The following is a 17,271-nucleotide window of genomic DNA, read 5'->3' as shown; positions in this document are numbered from 1 at the left end:
CACTGTTGCTACATTTACCATGAGAATTCCCATGTAATTAACAATATAATGAATTACCAATAGGATAAGAGAGCAGTAATTATGTACATTAATATATAGAGAATGGAACATTTTCGAGGATAATGCCGACAAACTAAGAGGATAGAGACTTCTTTTGATCAAATGCTGTAGCACCGTGTTCAAGTAATAAACAAATGGAACAATTGAAAAAGCAGTCACATTTTTTTAGTAATATATCAAAAAGAAGAAGAAACTATAATTATTTATGTTACGTATTTGTCGAGTTGCATGCATAATTAAGCAAGGATGATCGAACTAAACCAAAAAGGATGAAAGAGAAAGAGATAGATGAATATATGAAACCCTAGAAATGAAGAAGAAAAAAATAATATTGAGTTGAATAGAGAATAGAGAATTAGAGTGAGAGGGTTATTGATGAGGTGTTAGAGTTTTTGTCCTTTTAACCCTTCACATCATCTCTTTCTTTCTGCCTATAAATCTTCCTCTTCCTTCTTCCTAGTTTCCCCAACAACAAAACCCTTAATTCCATCTCAAATTCTCTTCTTCTTCCTTCAAGCAACAACAAAGATGGGAAGAGCACCATGCTGTGACAAGGCCAACGTGAAGAAAGGACCATGGTCCCCTGAAGAAGATGCTGCTCTCAAAGCCTACATAGAAAAGAATGGAACTGGAGGCAATTGGATTGCTCTTCCTCAGAAAATTGGTATTTATATATATTATTTTAGTATAATCAATTAATATATAGTCATGGATTAATGGAAAGTTAATTAATTTAATTGCAGGGCTGAAGAGATGTGGAAAAAGTTGCAGGCTTAGATGGTTAAACTATTTAAGACCTAACATCAAGCATGGTGGATTTACTGAAGAAGAAGACAACATCATCTGCAGCCTTTACATTAGCATTGGAAGCAGGTGAGTCAGAATTAAGTGATGATCATATCATGAACTTCAATAATAATCTTATTATTTGCTTGATTTAATTTGATTCTACTGCTTGCATTGTGGTGTATAGTATTTGAACAATAACTCTTTGTCCTATTTCTTTGTCACCAGAATCTCTTGAGATCTATCCCAACACATGTTCTTCCTTTGTTTGTTTATTATTCCTTGGAACTGTGAATCCCTACTAAGTTGATCTGTGTAGGTGGTCCATTATTGCGGCACAGCTACCTGGAAGGACAGATAACGACATCAAGAACTACTGGAACACTAGATTGAAGAAGAAACTGCTGGGAAGGCGCAAACAATCCAGCTTCAACAGCTCCAAGGACTCCAATATTGGGATGCAAGATGACACATCAAGTTCCAATAACAATACTAATGCCCTAAGCACTTCAGCTCTTGAGAGGCTTCAACTTCATATGCAGCTTCAGAGCCTCCAAAACCCTTTCTCTTTCTACACCAACCCTGCCCTCTGGCCAAAGTTGCATCCTTTTCAAGAAAAGATGATTCACCAGAATCTGCAGCAGCAGCAGCAGCACCAATCTCATAATCTTAACAGTCATGGCTCCAACTCCAATAACCCTTTGATGCAGAATACTAATAATGCTTTGCCTTCTCCTCATCATCATCATGTGCTGAATCAAGAAGAAGGGGAAAAGGATACCAAGAATTCAAAGGTTGATCTTTTGGAGAATCCGCTTAATAATAATAATGGCTGTTCATCAGTTCTCTTCAATAATAGTAATCCATTATTGCACTCATCAAGTGATGCCATTATTGCACCAAGAGGAGATGGTGTTGAGGGAATTCAGCAGGTTTGTGCTATCGAAAGTGAGCTTGATGAGATTTTGAATCTCAATAGCAGCAACAGAAGAATGTGTTACATTCCACAGGAGGAGGAGGAAGAAGAGGAGGAGGATCAGATTCAACAGATGGCTGATGATGAGTTTGACTGTTTGAGAGAGATGAATAGTAATAATAACAACAATGGTAATTCAAAGGACAGTAATAGTAACTTGATTTGGTGGTCCAATGATTCTTCTGCTGATACCAAATCAGCATCCTCAAATTCTTGGGAGTCAATGTCATCCACTCCAGTTCTTCTGCCAGAAGGGATGTTCCAAGATTATGAACTAGGTTACACTTTATAGTCATCACATTGTTATCAATGATTTGACTGTTTGAATGTTCCTAATTTGTTGGGTGGTGGGCATAAGGTAATTAAAGAGAGAAAACTGAGTAATATAATAGGTCTTGTGTAAACAACATCGTGAATATATGCATGTAATATTGTAATAATAATATGTAAGTAAATTACTGTTTCAGTAATGTATAAATTAAATTCCTAGTTTCATTTTGTTCCTAAATTAACTGGAACAGAACTTGATAAGTATATTATACTATCATCTCGTGTATCTTTAATAATGAAAATGTATACTGTTTACAAGTAGCAGAAGAAACTATGTAATTAATAATCTGTAAATGAGCTGAATTTGCTGCAACTTTATATGAAGATTTTAATTAGTTAATCCATGTTGTAACCAAACATATGTAACTACTGTATTTCATTATTCTAGGTTCCTACTATAAATGCATGTGGAATTGATTTGATTCACATCTTTCATTTGTAATACATCTTTCTATTTGTGATATAAGGATTTAAAAATAGGGATTTCGAATAGTGTATTAATTAATGAATTGAAATAGTATTTCAATATAAATACGTAACAAATCTATATACATATTTCTGTATAGCCTTTCGAAAATTTCATTTGTACAAAAGGATTCCTTTCCTCATGCAAAAAGAAAGATCGTAAACTCCATTTGTTATAGGTTTAATACACTCAATCACTCATGATGAATTTTTATATATAATATAAAAGAATATATAGAAATTGGAATTTATGATCTATATATATATATATATATATATATATATATATATATATATATATATATATATATATACATAGTAATAAAAAGTTGAAAGCTACAAATTAAAAGCTATGCGTTTTTCGTGGATCCAAAAGTCAATATATTCTCTTTGTTTTACATAATGTGAAAAAACAAACGTCACCAAATTAATGTGAACTCTCACTGAAAATCAAAGATATTTAAACATGACTCTCATTATAGCAATTTTTCATCATCATCGCTAGAAATGTAAGCTAGCGTGTTGAGTAAACATTTTCTTTTTCTAGTACAACTTGAACATGACCGAAGAATAATTCATGAAGCTGAAAATGGCCCTTCTTATATTGTAGGTCATGTTATAACGTAGCCTAACTATCCATTTTTGGCGTTACCTACGAGAAGCTTTTGTTGTTGGTCAATTATATTGTAGCTTGCTAGCTTTGCTGCCTTCAATAGACGTTAGAAGAATTCAATAATGAAAATGATATTTGTTTTATACAAATTCATTTTCTCTCGTCTAGCGTTTGTTTTGAGGTACTGAGACAGAGATTGAGAGACTGAGACTCAGTATTATGTTTGTTAGTTCAGAGACTGGTATTAAAATTTCTATTTCTGTCTCCAAAATTCCAGTATTTCAGTACCTTCAAAAAGTAGGGACACATGGGACTAAAATTTTTAAAGATGGAGACTGAAACTTTAATAACATTTTATACCTAAAATACTTTCATTTCAATTAATTAATTCTAATTTTATCCTTTATGCAAATTAAATTAGAGTTTCATTCTTGTTTCAATTTCTGTCTCCTATTTTACACCAAACAAAATACTGAAATTTATTTCAATCTCTATCTCTTAGTCTCTGTCTCTCAATTCTCAGTCTTTCTGTCTCTTAGTCTCTGTAACTTTTTGACAAACATGTCCATTCATTTAGTTTTCTTGTTATAATTAATGTACTTTTTTTTCTACTATTTGATCTCGAACTAGACAAGAGTAGACGTTAAAGTTAAACTGTTTTATCTATGTGCTAGAATGTGGTTTAGATTACTTGTCATAATTAGTTATTATTATTATTATTATTATTATTATTTTGGTTTAGTAATAGACTCTACTTTTCTTCTTTTTCTTTTAGTAAAATGGAAATGTAATTATGTAAGCCCATGAACTATTTATTACCTAATGGGCAGGTGTTTTGGGTCTTGGTAATGGGCTGAAGTTTATTTCAGAGTCTCAGACCAAAAATCAAGTTATTATAAATAGTCTTACATACTAGCAACTTCTGCTATAAAAAATAAAAAATATACCATATAAAATCCCGACTTTAAAACAAAAAACAAAACTCATACAACTTAAATGATATTTATACATTAAAATAGAAATGTATATTCTGCATAATTTTTGGTGTATACATTTCATATTATTTTTATAATATAAAAGATAAGTGTTCATACCCTGGCCCAATAATAAAGGTCTAGGATCCAAGCAAAAAGGCCCAACCCAAAGGGTTGGCCCTCACCCAGTACCAGCCTTCATCCCCAGAAGTCGGTACTGAACACGACCTGCTCCAAAGAAGTCGGATACGAGGGTTAGCTGGCAGATAACACTCATTCGAATGAGTAACTGCCCCTAGAAACTCTCTAACCACTTCATAGAGCCATATCTTAACCTCCCTAAGATATGGGAACGGTTATCCACCTAAAAAGGTGGCACTACTTCAGCGGTGGTTATTGGTTCACCACTATAAATACACTGACATCATTCAGGTATCACTAAGTTCCAATACTCTCTAACCTGCTCACACTCTTGCTAACTTAGACATCGGAGTGTCTTTGCAGGTACCACCCCCCATTCTCTCTCACATACAAGTCGGACGGAGGAACACCGAGTACCAGGTCCACTCGAAAGCCACCTCCTTCATACGTTTGGGCCAACCAACGCCATCCGACCCATTCATCTCCGGTTACCCACCGTAACATTGGCGCCGTTGCCGGGGACCCGAGAGATCAACCAGTGATGGCAGATAGATCCCCTGAAGAGGGTCATGTGGAGACAGATTCTGAACAAGAGAATCTGAACACTGGAAACAATGAGGCAGACCAGACCCTTCACCAGGAAGCCAATGATCAACACAGGGAAGGCACCTCCGGAATCAAAAACCCGAAGGTAAATTCCTCGGAGGGGCGCGAATCAGAAAAAGAAGGACCATCCCACGCAATTGAGCTCATGGGATTAGTCCACAGTCGCCTCGAGCAGCTAGAACAGGAACGGGAACGACAAAAGGAAACCGAAAAGAACCTAAAAGAGGAGATGGAGCGACGAAAAGAGTTAGAAAGAAAACTCTTAAAGTTAGAATCCTCCCTCAAAGGTTAGAACTCCCACGACGGTAGAGAAGATTCGCCTTTAGGAGAGAAAGATCCTTTTAGCGAGGACATAATGAGGGCAAAAGTTCCGAGAAACTTTAGAAGCCCCGATATGGACCTCTATGACGGAACCACTGATCCAAAGCATCATCTGAGCAACTTTAAAAGTCGGATGTATCTGGCTGACGCCTCTGACGCTACGCGATGCAAAGCTTTTCCGACAACCTTGTCAAAAACAGCGATGAAGTGGTTCGACAGCCTCCCTCCGAGGTCAATTACCAGTTTTGAAGACCTCTCAAGAAAGTTCTTGATGAGGTTCTCCATCAAGAAAGACAAAGTAAAACATGCACCAAGTCTCCTGGGAATAAAACAGGAGATCGGGGAGTCCTTACGGGCCTATATGGAAAGGTTCAACAAAGCATGTTTGGAGATTCAAGACCTGCCCACCGAGGCAGTCATCATGGGGCTAGTCAATGGTCTTAGAGAAGGTCCCTTCTCACAGTCCATATCAAAAAGATACCCCGCCTCTTTAAGTGATGTACAGGAAAGAGCTGAAAAGTACATCAATATGGAAGAAAATGCTAGGCTAAGAGACCCGAGTTTGCGACCCGGTCACCCTCCCTCAACGAAAGAGAGGGAGAGGGAAGCTAAGAAGAAGGAAGAACTCGGCCTCGATAGGCCAAGAAAATATCACTCTTATACTCCACTGAAAGTTCCTGTAGTGGATGTATACAGAGAAATTTGCAATACCGAAAGGCTGCCTCCTCCCAGGCCCATTAAAAATAAAAGAGGAGGGAGCCGCGGTGATTACTGTGAGTACCATAAAATATATGGGCACTCCACAAACGACTGTTACGACCTTAAAAATGTGATAGAAAAACTGGCCAGAGAAGGTCGGCTTGACAGATATCTCATAGAAAGGTCGGACAATCATGGAAAAAGAAAGCGAGATGATATGGATAGAAGAGACCCACCACCACAAACTCCGGAGAGACATATCCATATGATCTCAGGAGGGTTTGCGGGAGGGGGACTCACAAAATCCTCTCGTAAAAGACATCTCAAGAGAGTTTACCAGGTCGAAGAGGGGTCCTCCGACCTTCCAACCATTTCATTCACAAAGGAAGATGGGCGAGGAATAATCCCTGGGCACGACGACCCAGTGGTAATTACCATGATCCTGGCAAATGCCCATCTACACAGAACACTAGTAGACCAAGGAAGCTCAGCGGACATCCTCTTTAAGCCCGCTTTCGACAAACTAGGGTTAGATGAGAAAGAGTTAAGAGCCTACCCCGACACCTTGTACGGATTAGGCGACACGCCAATAAAGCCACTAGGATTTTTGCCCCTCCACACCACCTTTGGAAAGGGGGAGAAATCAAAGACTCTGAGTATAGACTTCATAGTCATCGACGTGGGGTCGGCCTATAATGCTCTAATCGGCAGAGCTACCCTTAATCGACTCGGAGCGGTGGTATCGACACCCCACCTCTGCATGAAATTCCCGACCTCAGCGGGGATAGCAACGGTGAGGGGAGATCAGAAGCTGGCAAGGAAATGCTACAATGAAAGCCTAAACCTGAGAGGAAAAGGCAAAGAAGTTCACACAATAGAGCTCGGTGGAACAAGGATTAAAGAAGAGCTGCGACCACGACCCGGAGGAAAAACCGAGGAGATTCAGGTCGGAGAAGAGGAAGGAAAAAACACTCACATAGGAACCAACCTGGGGGAAACCCTAAGACAAGAATTGACTAAGCTCCTAAGAGATAATTCCGATCTCTTCGCCTGGAAGGCCTCCGACATGCCTGGGATAGATCCAGAACTCATGTCCCACAAGCTCTCGGTCTACTCGGGATCTCGACCTGTACAACAACGAAGACGCAAGCTCGGCCCAGAACGAGCTCTAATAGTAGAGGAGCAAGTACAAGCGCTCCTAGAAGCCGGTTTCATCAGAGAAGTCAAGTATCCAACATGGCTAGCCAAGGTAGTGCTAGTCAAAAAACAAAATGGTAAATGGAGAATGTGCGTCGACTATACCGACTTAAATAAGGCATGTCCCAAGGACCCTTATCCACTACCAAGCATTGACGCCCTAGTAGACTCTAGCTCGGGGTATCAATACTTGTCGTTCATGGACGCCTACTCAGGGTATAACCAAATCCCCATGTATGAACCAGACCAGGAAAAAACATCATTCATCACGCCCAGAGCTAACTTTTGCTACGTGGTCATGCCATTTGGATTGAAAAATGCAGGGGCCACATATCAGAGGCTGATGAATAAGGTGTTTGCCCCTCACCTAGGGAGCTTAATGGAAGTGTACGTCGACGATATGCTGGTAAAGACCAAGAAAGAAGTCGACCTCTTGTCTGACCTTTCACAAGTCTTTGACACCATAAGGTTGCACGAGATGAGACTAAATCCTGCAAAGTGCGCCTTCGCGGTGGAGGCAGGAAAATTTCTAGGATTCATGCTAACACAAAGAGGGATCGAAGCCAATCCCGACAAGTGTAGAGCTATCCTAGAAATGAAAAGCCCGACTTGTTTGAGAGAGGTCCAACAGCTGAATGGCCGACTAGCAGCTCTCTCCAGATTTTTGGCAGGATCAGCACTAAGATCCCTTCCACTGTTCTCCCTATTGAGAAAGGGACACCAATTTGAATGGACTCCCGAATGCGAGGAGGCGTTCCAGGAGTTCAAAAAGTTTTTGAGCCAACCTCCTATTTTGACCCGACCTGTAGCCGGAAAAGACCTCGTCCTATACCTATCCGTGGCAGACAAGGCTGTCTCAGCAGCCTTGATAAGAGAAGACGAGGACGGTCAACACCCAATCTATTTCATCAGTAAAGTTCTACAGGGCCCTGAGCTAAGGTATCACAAATTAGAGAAGTTTGCCTACTCCTTAGTGATAGCCTCTCGAAGGCTACGGCCTTACTTTCAAGCTCACACAATAAGAGTCCGCACGAACCAACCCATGAAGCAAATCCTCCAAAAGACGGATGTTGCAGGAAGAATGGTTCAATGGGCAATAGAGCTCTCCGAGTTCGACTTGAAGTACGAAACTCGGACGGCGATTAAAGCCCAGTGCCTCGCCGACTTCATTACAGAATATGCAGGGGATCAAGAGGATAAACCAACTACATGGGAACTCTACGTAGATGGATCCTCCAATAAAACAGGAAGCGGCGCAGGCATAATATTGGTAGATGAAAGGGGAACCCAGATAGAGGTCTCCCTCAAGTTTGAATTCCCAGCTTCAAACAATCAGGCAGAATATGAAGCCTTGATTGCAGGATTGAAGCTGGCAGAAGAAGTCGGTGCTACAAAGGTAATGGTATACAGTGACTCTCAAGTGGTGACCTCCCAAATAAGTGGAGAATATCAGGCAAAAGACCCAAATATGAAGAGATACTTGGAAAAAACTCTGGAGCACCTTGGGCGTTTTGCAAAAACCAAGGTCACGCACATAACTCGGGACCTAAATAGCAGAGCAGACGCCCTATCCAAGTTAGCAAGTACCAAGCCAGGAGGAAATAACAGAAGCCTGATCCAAGAAACTCTCCAGGAACCTTCAGTGGTAAAAATGGAAGACAAACAAGAAGTCTTCGAAGTGGTCGGATTAAATCTCGGATGGATGAACCCCTTGGTCGAATACCTGAAATTCGACATCCTCCCCAAGGAGGAAAAGGAGGCCAAGAAGATCCGAAGGGAAGCACAACACTATACCTTGGTGAAAAATATTCTCTATAGAAGGGGGATATCAACACCATTATTAAAGTGTGTACCGACCTCAAGAGCCACCGAGGTATTAGAGGAGGTACATAGTGGAATCTGCGGGAACCATCTCGGAGCAAGGTCATTAGCCAGAAAGGTGATCCGAGCTGGATTCTACTGGCCAACCTTGCAGAAAGATGCCACAGACTTTGTGAAAAAATGCCAACCGTGTCAAATGCATGCAAATTTCCACGTGGCCCCCCAGAGGAGCTCATCAGTATCACCTCCCCATGGCCCTTTACAAAATGGGGAATGGATTTGTTAGGTCCTTTTCTCCAGGCGCCAGGACAAGTCAAATACCTAATAGTGGGAATAGATTATTTCACAAAGTGGATAGAAGCAGAACCACTGGCCACCATCACTGCACAAAGAAGTCGGAGGTTCCTCTACAAAAATATAATCACAAGGTATGGGATACCTCATTCCATTACCACAGATAACGGAACCCAGTTCACCGACTCCACCTTTAGAAGCCTAGTAGCCAGTATGAACATCAAACACCAGTTCACCTCAGTGGAACACCCACAAGCCAATGGGCAAGCCGAAGCAGCCAACAAAGTCATACTGGCAGGGCTGAAGAAAAGATTACAAGATGCGAAAGGAGCTTGGGCTGAAGAGCTCCAACAAGTACTATGGGCTTACAGAACAACCCCCCAATCCGCCACTGGAGAAACACCCTTCCGACTAGTTTATGGCGTAGAAGCCATGATCCCAATAGAGGTCAATGAGCAAAGCCCAAGAGTGATTTTCCACGACGAGATCGGGAATATACAGGGGCACAAAGAGGAGCTCGACTTGCTCCCCGAAATCCGAGAAGAAGCCCAGATAAGAGAAGCAGCGTTGAAGCAAAGGATGACCGCGAGATACAACAAAAAAGTCATTCGAAGGAGTTTCACCCCAGATGACTTGGTCCTAATCAGAAACGATATTGGAGTCAACAAATCAGGGGAAGGAAAGCTCGCTGCTAATTGGAAAGAACCATACAAGATCAACGAGGTCTTAGGAAAGGGCTATTATAGGGTAACCGACTTCGACGGCAACGAGTTACCAAGATCATGGCATGCTTGTAATATGAAAAGGTACTACAGCTAAAAGCGAACCCTACTCCCTGATGTACTCTTTTCCCAATTTCATGATTTTTTCCCGAAATCAAAGGGTTTTTTCTGAAAAGGGTTTTTAACGAGGCATCATAGTAGGGGCTAAGGGAAAATAAATTATCAAAAGCCCTTAGCAGCAATAAGGTACCTCCTCAATTAATAAAGATCTCTTTCAGTTTAAATATCTCTTTTAAATTTCCTTTTTATTCTCTTTCTACGAAACGCGCCAATTTAAGCTCGACAAAACGTGAAAATCCCATGAACCGACCTAGATGGTCGTCAGGATAAAACGACGAGGTACAAGTCGGCGTAAAGAGGCTATAGAAGTCGATCATGATAAACTCGGGAGCAGTCCGACTCATAAGTCGGAATGCGAAACCGAGTAAAATTAAAATGAATCGCAAAAGTAGCCTAAGTCACGAAAAACTCAATAAAACAAAATTGAGTACTAGGAATAACAAAAAGAGATAGGAAAAAACTAAGAAAAAGTTGTAAGGCTGCCTTGAGGATCAAAGAGATTCAGAAAAGCAGGCAAGCCCCAAAGAAAAGGTTTTTTCCAGAAAAGATCAAAGAGTCAAAAGAACCACGAACAGAAAAGCATGCGCGCATAAGGTAACTCAAAACCCTTATCCAAAAAAAGGGCATTTATTTAAACGCTAAATTAAACCCTTATTAAAAAGGGTATCGAAAATTTGTTTTGTTTACGGCCCTGAAAGGGCAAAAAATTGTTGCAAACATCAACAAATAAATATAAAAGAGTTTAAAAAGAGGGGCCTACAGGCCGGGCCCCAATAGCCAAAATCACTTCTTAGCAAGAGGAGTAGAAGGATCACCACCACCAGGACCAGGAGTTGGAGAGAAAGTCGGAGGAGCGGCAGAAGAACTCGGAGCGTCCTTAGAGCGAGGAGGGGACTCTATGATCCTCTGCCCCCGAGTCTTCAAATCAGACTCAGACTCCACCACGGGGACAGGAGGATCCACGATGGCACCATCAATAACAATCTTATCAGGGTCCAAAGGAGAAAGGTCCAAGTCAGGAGCAATAACTCCGACCTGCTCCTTAAAAACCCTCCAAGCCTCATCAGCACCATCCGCAATAGAGTCCTCCAACTCGGTATAGGCCTTCCGAGCATTCAGCAAGTCATTCTTTACAGACACAAGATCAGCAAATAAACTGTTGTAGCTGGCTTGTGCTGCTTTCCTCAAATCCACCTCCATGTTGCATTGGGCTTGCAACTTCTTCTCCTTCTCCCGGAGGCTGTCCCTCTCCTCCTTCAGCTTGGCAACTTCCCCCTCCAACTCCCTCTCATGCTCCTGATATATGCGAAGCCTGCCTTCCAGCTCCTCGACCCTCGAGGTCGTCCCTAAAGAGCTGATAGGAGTCTTCTCAAATATATCTAAGAGTTTGCCACAAACCCCCGCCGTCTTGAGACTCTCCTCAACCATAGTGGTGAGGTAGTGCCGAACAGAAACATCATCCATACTCATACGAGCATGAGGATAAATGTTCTTTCGGACGAACGCAAGAGCGTCCGCCTCACCAGAAGCGCCAGACTCTAAGGTCTTGCGCTTCTTCGGCTCTGGTTCAGGAGTAGGTCGGACAGAAGGGGGTGTCAGAGAGGAAGCAGAGGAAGAAATTACAATAGGTTGGGAGGGAGTCCCAACGTTCCGAGGAGGAGGAGGAGGAGAGACAACCGCCCTAGCACCACCAGATTTGGCACGAGACTTTGCCTTGGCTTCCTGAACCCTCTGGTAAGACTCTTGAGCGTTTTTCTTTGCCATCTCTGCAAAAACAAATTGGTAGCTAAAAGTCAGACAAGTCGGTAAAAGAAATTGCAAGTCGGAAATAAGTGAGAAACGCAAAAAGCTACCTAGTTGTGACTGGACAAAGGCCGGCGACCCCTGGAGAAATTTTTTAGTATCATAGTATGGGTCCCTCCCCCACACTTCTCGGAGGAACCCTACGATGGCCGCCTCCACTTCGTCCAGGTCGTCCAGACCATATTTCTCACAGGGGGAGGCCTCTAACCAGTATAGAGGAAAGCGAGGAGAAGAACTCTCATCTAAGAAAAAGGGGTGGTGACCCTCTACTGCTTGAACTTTGAAAAAATAGCTTTTAAAATCGTGAAAGGATTCGTCAAAAAGGGTAAAAAGCCTCCGACCTTGTATGGCTCGGAAGGACACCCACTGTTGCTTATTATTTAGCCCACTGAAGGGCTTGGTCATATGGAAGAGATAGAAGAAAATCCTCAGAGAAGTCGGGAACTCTAAGGCCTGGCTGATAAATTGGTAAATTTTCAAAAAACCCCAAGAGTTGTGGTGAAGCTGGGTGGGAGCAACCCGGCAATGACGTAACACAGACATTTCAAACTCTGAAAATGGAAGAAAAACGCCCAAACGGGTGACCATACTCTCATACATAAAAAAGAAATGAGGGGCCGCCTCGTCGGCCCTCCCGAAGCAAACCCGGTCTTCTGAACCCGGGACTACCAACTCATACTTCGGCTCATCCTCTTCAGAAGTACAAATTCTATGGTGAGTACGAAGGTGGGTGATAAACTCGGTATCGACTGAAGGCTCCTCCCCTAGGACCGTGACATCAACCCACTGAGAAAGAACATCTACGGAAGCCATTTTCTTTTCTTAAAAGGGGTGACAAGAAACCTACAAAAAGAAAAGGAAAATCAACACACGGTCTCTAAAGGGAGGGGGTACGGAACTAAAGCCTACAAACCAGTCTACCTACAAAATAAAGGCACGCAAATAGAAAGCATGTTACAGAAGGGAAAAAAAAGCTAACCTTTAAGTCTGAAATCAAGACTGGAGGAAGTAAAAGCCTTCGAAACGCAAGAATGCAGCACGAACGAATGCAAGGGAAATTTGAAAGATCGCAGAAACGAAACAACGAAAGAGAGGGAAAGTATTTATAAGAACGTTAGGGGCATAATGGTAAAATTGGGGCAATCATTAATGAAGATGTACCGATACCAAGGCCATTAAATCCTTACGCACACCCCTAACGGACACGACGCTTGATTAGACGTAACTGTCAGAACCGAAAGGTCAAGAAAAATCACGTCGGTTCTTAAACCATCACGTCGGTCCTCTTGAAAATCGGCTACGACCCCGAGTTGAATACTCGAACCCAAATCCTAAAAAGAAATTGGGCTCGAGTAGGGGCACTGTTCATACCCTGGCCCAATAATAAAGGTCCAGGATCCAAGCAAAAAGGCCCAACCCAAAGGGTTGGCCCTCACCCAGTACCAGCCTTCATCCCCAGAAGTCGGTACTGAACACGACCTGCTCCAAAGAAGTCGGATACGAGGGTTAGCTGGCAGATAACACTCATTCGAATGAGTAACTGCCCCTAGAAACTCTCTAACCACTTCATAGAGCCATATCTTAACCTCCCTAAGATATGGGAACGGTTATCCACCTAAAAAGGTGGCACTACTTCAGCGGTGGTTATTGGTTCACCACTATAAATACACTGACATCATTCAGGTATCACTAAGTTCCAATACTCTCTAACCTGCTCACACTCTTGCTAACTTAGACATCGGAGTGTCTTTGCAGGTACCACCCCCCATTCTCTCTCACATACAAGTCGGACGGAGGAACACCGAGTACCAGGTCCACTCGAAAGCCACCTCCTTCATACGTTTGGGCCAACCAACGCCATCCGGCCCATTCATCTTCGGTTACCCACCGTAACAATAAGTTTTTTATTTTGTTTCATTTTTTATTAATGACTTTAATACCAAGAGCGATGAATACAAATAGGATTCATATAACATTATTCAATTTTATTACATTCAATTTATAACTATGAACTCAAGGTCTTCTAATATGTGTTTTAAGAACACATTTTACCATTACTATAAAAGAAAATAAATATTTTACTAAAAAAAGAACCTTTTACACTATTTCTAATATTTTTTTTATAAGGAAGATTCGAACCTGCGACCTCTTAAATGAGTATGGAAAAATTATGTTATTTGAGTTATAACTCATTGGCCTATTTTTAATATGTTGAATACATCAAAAAATTAAAAAATATTATTATAATATTAAAATGTACTTTTATGATAAAAATAACTGCTCATACTCTGATCCAAAACATAAAGTCAAGCCCAATGATAAGGATAAAAGTCCCAACCTTAAAAGGTGGTCTCTATCCCATGTCCGATCTCTTTAAAGAAGTCGGACACCAATAGAGGGGTCCAATCCTACTTGTCCAAACAAGTAACTGCCCCCGCAAATCTTTCCACTACATCTAGAAGGGAGATCTTAATAGACTCCTAAGATAAAGGGAACGGTCATCCATCAATAAAGATGGAACTACTCTAACAAAGGTACTTATTAGCTATACTATAAATACGCTGACACCTCTTAGGTATATTCACGTTCTAATCTACTAAAATTCTACCTAAAGCCCTTTCTAACTTAAGCATCAGAGTCTCTTGCAGGTACTACCCCCACATCCTCACGAGAAACTCGGACAGGCAGCACCTCAGCACCAAACAAGTCGGATGCTACCACCTAAAGGGATCTGGACCCCACGTTCAAACCTAAATCAACGTTTCAGGTAACCATCGAAACATTGGCGCCGTTGCCGGGGTCCTGGGACTCACTTCTCGATAATGGCTGACCACTAGTATAAAGATGGTCATACTGCATCGGAATCTAAACCTGAGGCCCAGCCGAAAGGTCAAGCCATTGTGCTTTCTCCACTGCCACCACCTGCTCAAGGGCCTCATGGGAAAGGGACGTCTAGAAATCTCCACCCAAGGAGGATCCATTCCGAAATCCACCATCCTGAAGACGAAGATTCCCCTCATACAACCGAGATCCTGGACCTAGTTCATGGTCAGGGAGATCGACTGGAACAACTCGAACACGAGGCTGAGCGACAATGAAAAGCAGAACGAGAGCTGCGGAGAAGAGGGAGACTGAGGAAAAAGGTCATGGGGTATAAGCCAGAAAGCAGGGGTCGGGATGATTATCTTTGAATCTGAGGGGTTCGACTCTGACTTCTTCGGAGAAGATCGGGCGGAGGAGGATCCGAGTTCTTTCTGCAACTGGAGGTTCTGAGCTACCACACTCTTTTTTGCGTTTCTAAGTGTTCTCATATGAGCAGATTTCTGAGCCATACTCTCTACAGAAACAAAGAAAAAAGTTAAGACAGCAATAAGGTTAATCAAATTCAAAAAAGCAAAAAGAAAGAGAGCTACCCAGCTCGGACTTCAGAAGGTTAGGGTCTCCTAAAAATCTTTTCGTATTCAAGTAAGGAGCTAGCCCCAAGTGTCCAGAAAGAAATCCACTACACTCTTCTCAAGTTCATCTAAATCACTTATATCGGGCTTAAGGGCAACTAGTGTATCCTGCCAGTACAGGGGGAAATGAGGCTCGTGGTTTTCACCTAAAAAGAAAGGACGGACTCCCTCAACATCCCGGACTTTGAAAAATTGATTCTTAAAGTCGTGAAAAGAATCATCAAAAATGGCAAAAACTTTTCAACCTTGAACAACTCAGAAGGATATCCAACCCGACTTCTTTGTGGAACTATAGGGTTTGGTCGCAACAAAAAGATAAAAGAATACATTCATAGAAAGTTGGACATCCATCTCCCGACATAGGAGCTGACATATTTTCAGGAAGGCCCAAGAGTTAGGGTGCAACTGAGAAGGGGCGAGGTTGCAAGACCACAGTACATTAATTTCAAAAGCGGTAAAAGAAAATCGGATACCTAGCTGGGTAAAGAAACAGTCGTAGACATAAAAGAAAGGTCGCTCAGAGTCCTCTAAGGGGGAGAAACACACCCTCTTTTCTGGATCGGGCGCCACTAATTCATAGTTTCTCTCGTCTTCCTTGTTCTTGCATATACTATGATGCCTACGGAACTCCTGACAATACTCTCTCTTGGTTACAGGGACACAAGAAAGGACAGTAGTATCTACCCAAACTCGAAGACTAGGAGGGACTTTGGTCGACATTCTCGAAAGGATAGAGCGAATACCTATAGATGCAAAGTAAAAAATTATTACTAAAAGAAGTCGAACCTCGTCCAAAGTAAGTCGAGCAAAGTCAACAAAATCAACGAAATCCATTCTCTTCACATTTTCTCTGAAACAATCAAATGGTGTCCCTTATATGCAACATCGTCGCATAACAACGACACCATCTGGGGGGGCAATAACACCCACGACGACAGTAAGAAACAACACAGTTCAAAGCAAACGTTTTTCTTTTTTGCAAAACAACAAAAAGATAGCAGTTTTAGTCTCAGCATTTTTTCCGAAAGAGGAAAGAAAAGAAAGAAGAATCATATCCTCACAAGAAACAGTTTTTATTTTCATAGTCTTCACACATAGACAAGAAATACTCAAAAACACAAACAAGTGTTCGAAACAGATAAAGAACCAACCTTGATGGAAATGCAAAACAAAGGCAGGCGCGTTAATCAGCAAAAACATGAACGTTCCTCTCCAAAGACAGACCTTCAAAAAGAACAAGAGGAAAAAACTCGGAACTGAAGGCACTAGAGAAGCAAGAAATTGAAAGAGAAAGTGAAGATTACTTCACAAAGAGAGTAGAAAGGAAACGATTATGGAAATGTGGAAAAGAAGAAAAAGAGAAGGCGGAGTCCCTTACAAAAGGGGACAAGGGCACGACAGCCGTTACTACCCTTTATCTTAACAGACTCTTAAGATAAAGGGAACGGTCATCCATCAATAAAGATGGAACTACTCCAACAAAGGTGGTTATTAGCTCTACTATAAAATATAAATACATTGACACCTCTCAGGTATATTCACGTTCTAATCTACTAAAAACCTGCTTAAAGTCCTTGCTAACTTAAGCATCGGAGTTTTTTGCAAGTACCATCCCCCACCTCCTCACGAGAAACTCGGAAAGGCGGCACCTCAGCACCAAACAAGTCGGACGCTGCCACCTAAAAGGATCTAGACCTCATATTCAAGCCCAAATCAACGTTTCAAGTAACCTTTGGAATAATAACTAAATTCATACCTTAATTATACACTTTTTTTTTTTCAATTATCATATTTATGCTCAGATGTATTTTAAAAAGAAAATAGAGATTTGTAACTTAAAAAGTAAACAAACTAAAAAATAAACAACAAATAAAACTTTATCCACTAG

The 17,271-nt window shown here is 41.5% G+C and overlaps 1 protein-coding gene across 1 annotated transcript; it reads left to right on the top strand.

Moving 5' to 3' along the window:
- The first annotated feature begins 409 nt into the window (after window positions 1–409).
- LOC112723526 (uncharacterized) lies at window positions 410–2,330 on the top strand. Its single transcript, XM_025774924.3, has 3 exons — window positions 410–724; window positions 804–933; window positions 1,166–2,330. The coding sequence occupies exons 1-3, from the start codon at window positions 589–591 to the stop codon at window positions 2,112–2,114; spliced, it is 1,215 nt and encodes a 404-aa protein (XP_025630709.1). The 5' UTR covers window positions 410–588; the 3' UTR covers window positions 2,115–2,330.
- The last annotated feature ends 14,941 nt before the right edge of the window (window positions 2,331–17,271 follow it).

The sequence above is a fragment of the Arachis hypogaea genome, chromosome 11 (assembly GCF_003086295.3).
Source record: "Arachis hypogaea cultivar Tifrunner chromosome 11, arahy.Tifrunner.gnm2.J5K5, whole genome shotgun sequence".
Taxonomy (NCBI): domain Eukaryota; kingdom Viridiplantae; phylum Streptophyta; class Magnoliopsida; order Fabales; family Fabaceae; genus Arachis; species Arachis hypogaea.
The sequence above is the reverse complement of the archived record's forward strand: the minus strand, read 5'-3'. Positions and strand labels throughout refer to the sequence as shown.